The sequence below is a fragment of the Rhincodon typus genome, chromosome 28, assembly GCF_021869965.1.
Source record: "Rhincodon typus isolate 14 chromosome 28, sRhiTyp1.1, whole genome shotgun sequence".
Classification (NCBI taxonomy): Eukaryota; Metazoa; Chordata; class Chondrichthyes; order Orectolobiformes; family Rhincodontidae; genus Rhincodon; species Rhincodon typus.
The window spans coordinates 21,125,207-21,139,441 of NC_063359.1; the positions used below are offsets into that span (position 1 = coordinate 21,125,207).

Below are 14,235 nucleotides of genomic sequence, written 5' to 3' on the forward strand. Positions count from 1 at the left end.
AAAATTCTTGGTATCTGGAATTCCATTGCTTTCGTTGCAGGGTTGATATTCCTTAGCTGAAGGTTCATTGTTAATGGTTTCATTTTTAGCAAATGTTTATTTATCCAAACAGCTAGTAATTAAAATATGATTTTGGAAACTAGTCCCAAGGATTGTACTTTTGTTGAAGACTTGCCCTTTCATTTATGCTTGATGATCATTAAGTTATGTACTTTTTCAAGCTCACTTGACTTTTCTAGTAAGTTTTATAGGACCAAGTTCCATGATAAGGTAAGAGAGATTTAATTTGAGGCTAGAGACCTTGTGTATACTCCAAGCATGCAGAATTTCATCATTGATTGATATAAAATAGTCAGTGAGACACTTTGCTGTTGAATAATGGTGAGCATTGCAGTATGTACTGTAAATGTTGCAGTATGGTACTTTGCCATCTATATATATTAAATAGGTTCTTCTATTATAGGTTTATTATCTCATTTTATTGGTGTTGACGATCCCTTGAGACATGGGTTCATCACTTAATTTTCTTCTCAATTCTTCCTCTTCTGAAGACCCCTGACTCTTTGTTCACTCTTCATTGCCTTACCTAAGGAGTTGTTATTCATTTGTGAGCTTTCAGTTTTGGCAGCTATTTAACCACACACGCTGAGCATGATCTGGGCCACAAGTCCACAGGAATTGCTGGAGTGTGATGAAGAACCAGAAACATTACTTCCTATTCGCCCCCCTCAAACCAAGATGCTCAGACTGTCTTATTAAATACCATTGCTGCATTTTGATATACAGGTTTTTAAAAGAGGAAGTGGAATTATCAGATTTCTCCGAATGAAACTGAAAAAAGGCTGTAACTTGTGGAGGAAGAAAGAAAGTCTTGACAAACTTAGTCTCCTCAAAATGTCCTAATATATTTCAAATCAGATGCATTACTTTGAAATTGTTTTGTAGGCAAACAAGATGGCAGGCAGTTTGGGTGGACAAAAACTAAATACAATGTAGGGATACATGGTGAGGACAATGAATCAATAGAAGTTTTTTGAGACTTTGAGTATTACTGGTCAGTTTAGTTTAGGGTGCAATGCTTAAGAGGATAAACTGAGAGGAAAGATCAGAAAAGCATATTTAATGTTACTTTAATTCAGATTTTTCACAGGTAGATTAGCAAAGTTCAAGATATAATTGGCCCACTAGTTTACGTGATATGGCAGAAATGAAATGGACCTCAGTTGGCAGAATACTATGTATCTTGACATTTTGTTTGTAGTGTCATGCAGCATGGAAACAGACCCTTCAGTCCATGCTGAACATAATCCCGAACTAAACTAGCCCCATCTGCCTGTTCCTGGCCCATATCCCTCCAAACCTTTCCAGTTCATGTATCTATCCAAACGTCTTTCAAGCGTTATAATTGTACCCATATCCACCACATCCTCATGCTCTGTAACAAAAAAGCCTCATCTTTTTTAAATTTCTCTCGTCTCACCTTATTTGTGTTTTTTAAAGTCAGCTTTAAGGCCAATATATGCAAATATTAATTTAGATTTAAACAGTTATTATGAAATCTTGTGTGTTTGGATCAGAGACTGTGTGTACATAATGTCCCATGCTTTATCAAGTGTAACTATATTTTAGAAGAATGGAAGGGGTCTCCCAGAAACCTATAAAATTCTAACAGGACTAAGATAAACGTAGAAAAGATGTTCCCGATCACTGTGAAGACCAGAATCAGAGGTCACATCTAAGGATACAAGTTTAGGCCATTTCTTCACCCAGAGAGTAGTGAGTCTATGGAATTCTCTGCCAGGAAACAATTGAGGCCAAAACGTGGAATGTTTAAGGAGTTAGGTATAGTTCTTAGGGCTAAAGGGTTCAAAGAGTATTAGGGGAAAACGGGAACAGGATACTGAGTTGGATATTTAGCTATGATCATGTTGCATGGCGGAGCAGCTTAAAGGGCCAAATGACCTGCTCCTGCAGACTTATGATTCAAACACAATCCCCCACCATCTTAAAAGCGAATACCTTGCAAATTCCTAATTTAAAAACCGTTATTTTGCTTAAACAATAGTGCAGCTAGTGTGCAAGTACTTCTAGTAAGTGAAGGGAGATCATTTATTTTGTCTGCTTGTCTGTTGAAATACCAAAATGGTTAAAAGAGCAATGTTGTTTAAGTAATATTGACTGCTCCTTTTCAGTCGCGTTTTTGCCCCCAGAATAACACAACTTAATATAAAACACATATTTGGCTATGTTAATCATGCACTGAGTGGCATTCAGCAAAAGTCCTTTTCTCAGAATGGCTTAGAGCTTGAAAAATGCATTTTAATACACTGGGAATGTATCAACATTTGAACAAACACTCCATTGGAAGCTCTGGCCTGCAGACTCATCTGTTTGGATTTAACAAGTATTGTCTGTAATATTGAATATGCCAATCTGTGAATTAAGCAATGCAAATGGAAATGCTGTTGAACTTAAGGCCGTCTTCTCAAAATTATTGCTGTAGTTCGTCTCTGGCCTAACAGAGTGAACTATTGTGCTGTTACGTTCTCACCAGTTAGTCAGTTTTAAGCTTACAGTAAAACAAAAATGCATTGGCTGGTAAATAAAAATTACAGATTGGTTGCACTTAATTAAACAATGTCTGGTATATCTTCAGATCCTGTGAATTTAAAATTAAATCATAAGTTAACAACTTTTTGAAAAGTGTTACACAAATGTGAATGTATAGTGTGTGGAAAAGTTAAGTTGAGAAAGTTAAATGTTTTCTTGCATAAGCTTATCTAAACTTCTAATTTTTTTTTCTAGGGAATAAGTGTTATCTTCAATGTTGCACTTGCTTTACTAAAGGTAAATGTCATAATTTCTCTTGTATATTGACAAAGTGGTTTAAATGAGGTTTATAATTGTCATTGTTTAGCCTACCAAAAGTGGACCATGGTTATTGAAAGCATTCTTAAAGTAAGATTAGCAATTTATGACTGCTTAAAGATTAATTTGCGTATAAACAGTTATTAATTATCTCAGGATCAGTCTGTATGCAGGATACTATTATTATTATTGAGGTGAACTTTGAATCATGTTGAATGAAATATACATTAATTGCATCTCCAATGAACAAAAGCAGAATTGCAAATTGAACACATTATTTTAACATATGCATTTACTTTTTCAGAAATAGTTTTTAAGATTTCACTAGTGGGCAGGATCTTGCAATAATTATTTATTTTGCTTGTATTGTTCTGAAAATACTGCTTCCTTCTAATTTGTGTGCAAACTGGTTGATATTTGGGGTGATTACTCAGAATAGTCATGCTCAGTGTTTCAGCTCATGAGGATGGCCTGATTTAATGGAAGAGTCTGATTAGTATGAGGATAGTGATCTGAGCTGTGGGTTGGCACTGTCTTGATCTTTTCCAACAGTGAGCAGGAAGCCTTGTATGCCAAAATTTGATTGAATGCTGATTTGCAGTTCCACAGACTTGTTCTGTTAAAATTTCCTTTGCAGACTTCAAAAGATGATCTTCTATTGACGGACTTTGAAGGGGCCTTAAAGTTTTTCCGTGTTCAGCTTCCTAAAAGGTATCGCTCAGAGGAAAATGCTAAAAAGCTGATGGAGCTGGCCTGCAGTATGAAGGTAATCAAGTAAACGTTTCATAACTGCCAGTATTCAGCCAAAAAATGGGCAGGGACTTAACTAGACTTGAAGGTTTTTAGTAGAAATTAATTTGATTTTTTTCAAAAAAGTTGAGTTGGCAGAGTGATGAAATGCTAAATTATTCTGGAAAATGCGTGGCCTAGCTAGGAGTACCTTTAGTCACCATTAAGCGCAACGTTAAATTTTATTAAATTAAATATATTGAATAAAACAAGGTACTTTGTAGATTTGCTTTATTCACGATCTTAGATTTATTATAGTTGCTTTAACAGTTATTTGAGGTCATTGGTCTTTTATCTCACTGATTGATATGCTCTCTGATGTTTTCCTAAAGTGTTGAGTCCTGGAAATTCTTTGCTTTTCTTCCTATTTTTATAAAAATTCTACTGTATTACATTCGTATCAGAAAAGGTTTTTTAGTTTGTTTCAATGCCCCCGCATCTCACCCATACCTTCCCTTTGGCTGTATTTTTGAGTCAAACCTAATCTGTGGTGATGGTCCCTTTTGCATACCGTGCAACTTAGCCTCGACGGAGTGCCAGTGATTCATTTGAATGTGGGACCCTTCAAAATGTGTCCAGGTATTTATGTACACTATCAGCGTGCGTGTGGACGTTCCCCGATGACAATCTCTACCTACGTTTGCTTTACCACCACGATCCCGCACCCCTACACCCCCCACCCCACCCACCCCCATTTGAGACTGCTGGGAAAGGAAATCTGGATCAGTGTCAAGCTGAATGCAGATTGGAGATTTAAACTATTTGTCAGTATGATTTTTGCCCGGTGCCCCTTACTGAGCCATCAAACAAGCAGCTTGCAACTTTGTTTTTTAAAATAAATGTGTTGATTTCCAGTTAGAATCACAGAACACTTTTATATAGGTGCCCACTGCTGAGAGCTTACTACTTTAGATAAGTAATTTGTTTGTCTAATGATCTTAATTTAGTATAGAAGTGTAAACTTAAAAAAACTAACCCACTGAATATTTACTCACAATATTTTCCTCAATGTTCAAATGCGCAGATCAGCCAGAAAAAGCTTAAGAAATATGAAAAGGAATACTTGGTAATGCGGGAACAACAAGCTCAACAGGAAGATCCTGTTGAAAGATTTGAGGTATGAAACAACTAGTGGTATCTACACCTAATATCTATACTTGAATGTATAAGTTGTTATTAAATCAATTATTGCTTCAAAGTCTTCAGTTAATTTTTTTTTGACTAATCAGTTTAGTGCAGCAAAGTAAGTTCTGTAACACAAGTTTTCAATTCATCTAGAAAAGTCACCTCGTTTATATGACATTGGTTACTTCAAAGGTTGCTAGGTGAACTTTTAATGCAAATGTTCTGTTTGAGCGCTGCTACAATCCCCAGAGATGTGAAAGATCCACAGTGGCCAACAACAGTAAAACCTCTTTGGACAATATAGTAGTGATAGGATCAATTTAGCCACTTGCTACAAGTTTTGTATTTTGTCTGCCTCTGAGGGCATGCATCAAATGTTTAACCTGGGTCACTTTCTCCAAGGCCAGTCAGCAATGTTTTAAGCTTAGCACTGGGAAATGGAGAAGATGTTACTTTTTTTCTTTATTTATTCACGGGATGCGGGCATCACTGGCTAGGCAGCAGCGGGCAGTTGAGTCAACCGATGCTGTGGGTCTGGATTCACACGTAGGCCAGACCAGGTAAGGATGGCAGTTTCCTTCCCTAAAGGGCATTAGTGATCCAGTTGGGTCTTTCCAACAATCGACAATGATTTCATGGTCATCACTAGATTCTTAATTCCAGATATTTATTGAATTCAAATTCCACCATTTGCCATGGCGGGATTTGAACCTGAGTCCCCAGAATGTTATCTGGGTCTCTGGATTAACAGTCCAGTGATTAATGCCAATAGGCCATCACCTTTCCTTAAAGCATTTCTGAATTCAGAACAAGAATGATGTTTTGTGTGTTATGGCCAGACCAAACCCACTCAAAACATGTTTAGGAGATAGCCTAAACTCTCGCTGTTTCCTTTTTAAACATAAATGCCAGGTGTTGTGTTCTGGGTGCAATTTGATAGGCCAAACTACCAGGCTTGAAGCAAAACACCCTTTATTCATATACTATAGTTAAAATTCAAACAAAATAAAGAAGGATTGGAATAACTTAACTCTTTTGGAAAACTTAACAGAATGGTGGACTATTTAACTACTAAACTACTAAGTAACATCCCATAAACACACCCTTGGCAAAGGCAAATTCAATAAATTAGATTGTCTCATAAGCAATTTTAGCGGCAGGAAGAGACCCCCAGATTGTAGTTGGAGCAAACAGGGATAGAGATGTAGCAGCTTTCACAACCCCAACAGCTTCTAAAAGCTAAAATAAAATCCCGGTTCTGTGAACACTTGACCCCACCCATTCGGCTACTTCTGTTGTTCCAACAGGCTGTTTACTTTATTGACTTGAAGCAGATCACTCATCATCTCTGTCTCAACCTTTCATTAAAAAAAAACCTCCTTAAAACCATAGTACTGTCACACTTGCTTCTTTGGTTACTTCTTTGAAGTGTATAATTTAGAAGTTTGGTAGTGTGCAAATTATAGGAAATGCTAAACCTTGAAAATGTAACAAGGATATTAATCACTTAACAGCCTTGAGGTAAAGCTATTACTTCTCTCCTTTGTTTTACATCAAACTTTATTTTATCTAGCAAACATCATGACTTGTATTCCAGAGGCTAATAATCAAAACCTTGCAAAATTTAGGAGATGCTGATATATCCTGTGCGCTTCTCTTCCTTGCCTGTTGATACCAGACTGATACCTGGGATAATGAGGCTGACATACGAGGGGAGATTGAATTTGTTAGGATAATATTCACTGGAGTTCAGAAGAATGAGAAGGGAATCACAGAAACCTCTAAAATTCTAACAGGGCTACACAAGTAGATACAGGAAGAATGTTCCTGATGGCAGTGGAGTCACAGAATAAGAATGTGGGCTTAACCATTTAGAACCAAGATGAGAAATGTCTTCACCCAGAGAATGGTGACTCTATGGAATTTGCTGCCACAGAAAGGAGTCGAGGCCAAAACATTGAGAGATTTCAAGAAGGGGTTCATGGAATAGAATCCCTACAGCACCAAAAGAGGCCATTTGGCCCATCAAGTCCATGCTGTCACTCTGAAGAACATACAATCATAGACTTGCATTTACCATTGCCAATCCACCTAACTTGTACATTCCTGGATGCTCTGGGCAAATTAACATGGCCAATTCACCTGACCTGCACATGGCCTCGACTCCTTTCTGTGGCAGCAAATTCCATAGACTCACCATTCTCTGGGTGAAGATATTTCTCATCTTGGTTCTAACTGGTTAAGCCCACATTCTTATACTGTGACTCCACTGCCATCAGGAAAATTCTTCCTGTATCTACCTTGTGTAGCCCTATTAGAATTTTAAAGGTTTCTGTGACACGGGGAGAATTTGCAAACTCCAAACAGACAGTCACCCAAGGCTTAAATCGAACCTTGGTCTATGTGAGGCGCAGTGCTAACAACTGAGCCACTGTCAGATATCGCACTTGGGGCTAAAAGGATATGGAGGAAAAACAGGAACAGGCTGTTGAGTTGGATGATCGGCATGATCATGATGAATGGTGTTTTGTGTTTCTATACTATGAAAAGAAATAACTGCTGAAGCTCAGATGTATTTTGAGCAGAGTAGCATGTTTAACCTTTCATGTAGAAATAAATAGTTCTTCAGCTGTATTCAGAGTTTGTGCCAAATCTGAAAAGGCACTTTGTTTCAACACATTTATAGACAGGACTTGTTAAAATATTAAGGTTAGCATGTCGTGTATTTGTGGTTGAATGATGATTTATGAAGACTAAAGAGTGTAGTTTATTTAGAGAGAGCAATTTAGAAAAGAGTATTTTTAGTCTGTTATTTTTCATTGTTGAACTGTCTGCTCTCTCCCAGCGTGAGAACAGGCGTCTACAGGAAGCAAATATGAGATTGGAACAGGAAAATGATGACCTTGCACACGAACTGGTTACTAGCAAGATTGCACTCAGAAAAGACTTGGATAACGTAAGTGTAAACTCTGCAGCTTTTTGACTGAACTGAAGACTGAAGTTACTGTTCTGTTTTCTGAAAACATTGTTTAATTCATCAGTAACTGGAAAATCAATACATTCTTAGGAAGTTAAATTTTAATATCTTTCATACCGCGAACTGAGTTGCAACTGAACTCAGATTTGCAGTTCATCGTGATAGATTAAAGAACGTAGTACATTTGATGCTGCATTGCAGGTAATAAAATGTGTGAATGTTAAGAGAGAATTTTCTTTGAACTTGCTGTATATACAAGGTCCCTAATATGCAATCGTGAAAACTTCCACAGGATTTCACCTCCTTACTGATTTGGCCCCCGTGTGATCAGTTAAAATTCCAAGTCCAATCTTGTCAGTTTACACTGATTATTTAATCTCTGTGCAGTTAACACCTGCCAAAGTGTGAAAGGTATGTCATGAATTTGAGTTATCAAGTTCACTTGTCAGAAACTTTTTCCATATGCTAAGACTTCATTTTTTTCAGGTGATGCCAAAGGTGAGAGAACTCCAAACTGTAAATCTGTAGAGTGTAGAGGATGCATTCATCTGCGTACAAGTTATCTCTAAGCAAATGAAGTGCTTAACGTGCAGTCATTAGCCAATCTCAATGGTTCACATTTAAAACTACTCTTATTTCAAATGCAAAATTAATCAAGCTTCGGAGTACATGTGCATAAGATGTTTGTACGTTAATAGGTTATGGCTTTCCTACCAGTGCTAAATTATACCCACTTAAAATTAGAACAATGTATGTCCTAGCTTGTAAGCCAGGTATTGAATATAATACCATCTGGTTATTCATGAAATCCTGATTGCCATTTTAGAGGATGCATTTATTGTAAGTAAGAGTTAGTAGTTGTTTCATTGGGTAACTGAAAAGTCAGCTGAGATAATTGGTTAAGTAGCAGATGTTGCTGTAACTAGCCAAACAACACATGAAACATTTAGAATTGGGGCATTTACTGCTTTTGTACAGTTCAAAATGTTCATTTCAAAAAAAAAAAAAATTCCTATGCAGTATGTTAGCGATATATTTTAGATTGAAGGAATGATGTAAAAATATTTATTGAATTGAGAATTTGCCAAGTCCCGGACAGATTTGAAGTTGAATCTACACATTCATGCTACAGCACATGATGTAGAAACTGGGCTTGAGCTACCACAGCTTTCTCAGGATGTTGTGTTAATATGGCTGTATAAGTCCAGTTTATCACGCAAAGTAGACATTTTTAATTGATGTTCTCTCAATCTACAGTATTTGTAGTTGCCCTACTAACTTTGAAATCAGTTTCTGCAGTAGTGCAAGCCAAAGTCTATCCCTGATTCAACAACACTTTATATTGCACCTTCAATGTAATAAAACACCTGAAGCTGCTTCACATTATTAAAACAAAATCGTTTGGGTTGATTTATGAATTCTGATTACTCTTTTTCTTTGACAAGTTAACATTAGCTTCCATTTATTTTAGTTCTTTCACTAGTGTTCAGTCCTTTGCTTGTTACAACAAATACGGACTAAAGGGTAATAACCTGCTTCTTGCCTTCAGTGGGCTTCTAATTTTTGCTTTGTTATTAGCTTTATGGCAACCTGCAAAACTCAAACATTTGTGAAATACCTTTGATAAACTAAAGGGAAATTTCCTAGTCCTCCCCTCACTCCATAAAGGATCCAAAATGAAAATAATGCAGCACTTCAGTATACTTTTACATGATAAAAAATTGTTACATTTGGAAGCTTTTCAGTCGGGGTGTTGAGGTTATGTAAAGTTTAATTCTCAAGATAATTTTATTACATTTCAGTTTACAGAACAAAAACCAGTCAGTTAGCCCAACAAGCATATGCCAGTGTTTGTTGTGCACACAATTCTCCTCTGACCTTATTTCATTTCGCCTTATCCTTTTAAACCTTTCTCCCTTGTGTGCATATCTAACTCCTCTCGTAAAATATCAAGAGTCATCGTCTCTCACATATATATATAAAATTATAGAAAAGAAATTCATCCACTCTATTACTCAGTCTGGTCACTGGTAGATTGTTTGCTTCCTGCCATAAGCACTTGCTCGTTCTTTTTCCAATAGCTGGCCATATTCTTTGCCTACCTTTTAGTTTATTACAATTGCCTTTTTTTTAAAAGGCAGCGACAACTTAACATTTCACACTCAAATGATTTACCTTCTATATTTGTTCCTTTACAATAGGCTTCAAATCCCTCTTGCACTGGTGAAGAATCGTATCATGAATCTTCTTGTCAAAATAACTGTCAGCATATATTAGTAATGTTATAATTCAAACCGTTTTAATTTTATTGCAGCATTCGCATTCATACATGGAAGTATCTTTCTGTTTATCTCCAATTTAGTTTTGCAATTCCATTTGTGAAGCATTTGCATTTTTTTCACAGTTTTATTGTTTCTATATCGTAATGAATTTGCTAAATTAGTCCTTTGATCTTATTTTGAAATCTCAGACTGTTGAAGCGTAGACTGAGTGTTAAGATTTACAAAAATCCATTTATCCCTACAACAGGTTAGGTGAAAACTGAAGTTAACCCTTTCCTTCAGTTATTTCTGTTGTTGGCTCAATATCTGTCACATCACCTGAATGTTATTCAGAATTATTCAAAAGTTAACATTCATTAAAGAATCAGAAAGAACTTGTTGAAATAGTTCCAGCATAGGCAGATGAACTGAATAGCCTTGTGTGTTGCAAAATGTGAAGGTATTTCACTCAGGATTTGCTTTCTTTTTTGAATGGAGCTTTATTTAGAATATTACCTATGAACCTAACATCATCCGGTTACTGAGTCCCAGGGTGTAGGTTTAAGCTTGTTTCACAAATAGCTTTAAAATCCTACAATTCTGGAGGATCTAAATATCCACATGTTATAATTTGTGAAATTAAGACAAAATTGAAAGCAAGTCTGGTTCATTTAGAAGACCACACTGAGTCACTGACTTGGTGTGTCTAAATTCAGTTTTATAGCCATTCCCAATGTGTGCTAGACAGAGTTGAAACATCACCTGAATAGCAAAAAATAAAATCTGCTCTTGGGCTGCAATTAATCTTTTTTTTAAAGACATTCTTCTGGTTCACCTTGGTTCTGATTCTGGCATTGTAAGTTTAAATGTTTTATAGTTGGATCTCGCAATGAATCACAGCAGTTCCGTTTTATCTGTAGGATAAAATGTCATTTTGCCAGACGGTAATTGAATAAGGAACAGCAGTTTTCACAAACAGTATTGCTTATTAAAATCAATACCTCCTTTTTTTAAAAAAATCTGTCTAGTATTGTCAGTCTTTCTTTTGAAGTAAGGAGGTCATGAATGCCTGGTCAATAACTAACTAATATGGAAATGTTGAGAGTGGAAATTACTTTCCACTCATATAACTCATGTAGTCAAAGAAGGAAAGGCACTTCGAGAAAGTCATGAGACTGTTAACTAAAATTTTAATTTCATGGATTTGAAGGCAAATTATTGACCTCTTAGGAAATTGCCTGAATGGCATGAGACAATAGGGAAAATGGGCAGATTTTGGAAGGATGTGGATAGTGGTGCCTCCAAGATCTGTATTGTGGCCTCAACTGTTCCCTTATTAGCTATTTAGGTGATGGAAGAGAGAGCCACATATCTATATCTGCTAATGATGTAAAGGTGTACAGAACTGTCATGAATGTGGATAGAATGAGAGTAAATGTGAGAACAATCGAGGGCATTTTCTGAATGCTGGAAATCTTGAAATGGTGAAGTTCCAGGTTTAAAGGTGATTTAAAATGGCACGAAAAGATACATAAAATCAAAAATGCCAATGCAATACTTGCCTTTATATCTAGAGGCGTAAAATGCAAGGGTGTATCAATCACACAAATCCTTTGTTAAAACACAACATGAATACTGAGAGCAATTCTGACACTATCCTTAAGAAAGCTTTATCAGCCCCGGGTGGTGCACAGTATAAATTTGCCTCAATGCTGCCTGCCCTCTAAAGGGTTATATTATGAGAAGAGATTACACAAATTAGGATGTATTCCCTGGAATGTAAAAGCTTGAGGAATGATTTGATCAAAGTTTGTAAGGTAGCAAGGAAGAGGTAGGGTAGGTAGACTCGTTAGGGACTTGATTATGGGTCTGTAATATTTTATACTTTCAAATGTGAAACGAGAGAACCCTTGACACAAGGATGGTAGAAATTTGGAATTCTGGAAACAGAAAATTGCTGTATCAACAGTTAAATCTACCTGAGATTTAGAATTGTGTTAACCACAGGTATTAGGGCTTATGTGTAAGGCACATGGAATTGGACTGCAAATCAGCTAAGGTCTCATTAATTGATGGAACAAGCTCAAGGGACTAAATGACCTACGCCTGTTCCTATAAAATATGGAATGGATTCTGGTTGTTCTCATCGCATCTTCACATAATTATATTGAATTTTTATTGAAGCGATAGAGCGTCGGCTCAAACAAACTACACCATATGTAGGTAGTAAAGCATATGGTGGGAACTTTTTGGTTTCCTGTCAAATAGCTTGGTTGTTGGATTCTAGAACGTAGAAGGTGGGCACTTTGTTTTAGCAGTGTTGCAATAGCTTAGCTATTTGATTTAAAAGTGGAAAAACTTAAAAGTCCATGGAGACATTTATGGCACGGACAAGGATAGGGGAAAAAAGTCTTGAGCCCATACCATAACAAGAATTGCAACCTTCAGGAAAGAAAATTAGAGGGTAAGATATGGCTGATGTGGTTAAGGCAGTCATTTAAATGTGAACTTTGTGTGTAACTTGGTCTTTCATTATGTGCACTGCCAATTGAGGTAAATGTGTTAAATTATGAGGAAAGGTTGCAGAGTCTAGCCTGCTGTTCACTTGAGTCTAGAAAATTGAAAAGTGATCTTGTTGAGATAGTTAAGATTAAACAGTTTGATTGTGAAGTAAGAGAATTTCTCTTACTTTCTCTGATGCAAGAGTGTAGACCAAGATGGCAGAAACTTAATGCGTGAATCAGCAAGCACTTCTTCAAGTAAAGCATCACATATATCTTGACTGTTCCCTGTAAAGGTATTGAGAGATCATTTGAAAATTTTAATGCTAAGATTGATAGATTATTGTTAGGCATTGGTAATGATGATTATGGCAACAATGTGAGTTGATAGTTCATCTTTAACATAACTATAATATAATTGAATGGTGGAACAGCTATGCAGCTATGAATGACCTACTTTTTTAGTGTTCCTGTGTTAACCACATTTTTGATGTCAACCTCCTTATACGTTTGAGCAAAATGCCCTCAGCTGTAAGTTGGTTTGTAAAGTAGGGTTTTTGTGTGCAGTGAATAAAATTTTATAGCTATGCTCCATTGTGTGAGTAAAGAACATAAAGAGTAGATGTTGCTGAATGGATAATTTGACCAAATACATTACGTACCCAGTAAAATAAATGTAACTTCACTTACTATGAGCAATATTTAATGCTATGATAAAAGCTTTCCAATAAACTGTACTAACAACTAAGTTAAACTTATATAGTATGCTGTTTGTTTTTGAGTTCAACACCAACTAGATTTAATGTTGTAATTTCCAGAAATATTGCTTTATAATGGCAGAGCTTAGTTTAACAGTAGAAACAAAAAAATAGTAAAATTATTTTCAGAATTGTTGGAAATGAAGGTAAGCCCTGACCAATGGTGACAAACATGTAATCCAATATAGCTGGATTCAATATTTAAACTATAAGATCGCCACAACAATAGCTTAAAAACTAAATTAATGTAGATTTTGTTGACTTTTTTGACAGGCAGAGGAGAAAGCAGATGCATTAAATAAAGAGCTACTCATGACCAAGCAGAAGTTAGTTGATGCGGAAGACGAAAAGAAGAGATTAGAAAATGAAGCCACTCAGGTAATTGAATTGTATCTGTCTACATGTCATGTCCTTCATTGGGTCAAATGGTTTATGGTTTAAATTCCTAGTTTATAGAATGGGATTTCCAAGATCCGACAGTCTTGTTTTTTGTTTGTAGCCAAGATAGACATGGGCAAGAGGTTGTTAAATTTGGTTTTAGCATCTCCAGATCAGAGGTAAGAAACCTTGGTCACTTCCAAGCACCTCATGGTGATGGTATGAAAACATGATACAGGCTTGAAATTGATGTCCTTTCAGTTGACCAAGATTAACAATTACTTACTGGACAAGCAGGAAGAATACTTGGAAAGCTGACCAGAGAGTCACTGCTAGAAAGGATCTATACCCTACCTAGCTACTTGCAATTTTTGGGAATGAAAATCAAGGGGCAGGTGGATAAAAATGAGAATACTAATTGGAGGTAATTTTTGCGCAAAACTGTTGTCTTTTTGATCTTGATTCTTGAATTAGCATTTTAAGTATTAAGAACGTAAGAACTAGGAGCAGGAGTAGGCCGTCTGGCCCTTCGAGCCTGCTCCACCATTCAATAAGATCATGGCTGATCTTTTTGTGGA

At 36.3% G+C, this 14,235-nt stretch overlaps 1 protein-coding gene across 1 annotated transcript in view; it reads left to right on the top strand.

Moving 5' to 3' along the window:
• Window positions 1-14,235, top strand: part of LOC109928802 (rab GTPase-activating protein 1) — a 41,238-nt gene that overhangs the window by 16,048 nt on the left and 10,955 nt on the right. The window contains exons 6-10 of the mRNA XM_048613369.1: window positions 2,806-2,847; window positions 3,506-3,634; window positions 4,682-4,774; window positions 7,628-7,738; window positions 13,553-13,657. Of these exons, the coding sequence (XP_048469326.1) occupies window positions 2,806-2,847; window positions 3,506-3,634; window positions 4,682-4,774; window positions 7,628-7,738; window positions 13,553-13,657 (480 nt within the window). The remainder of the gene's footprint in view (window positions 1-2,805; window positions 2,848-3,505; window positions 3,635-4,681; window positions 4,775-7,627; window positions 7,739-13,552; window positions 13,658-14,235) is intronic.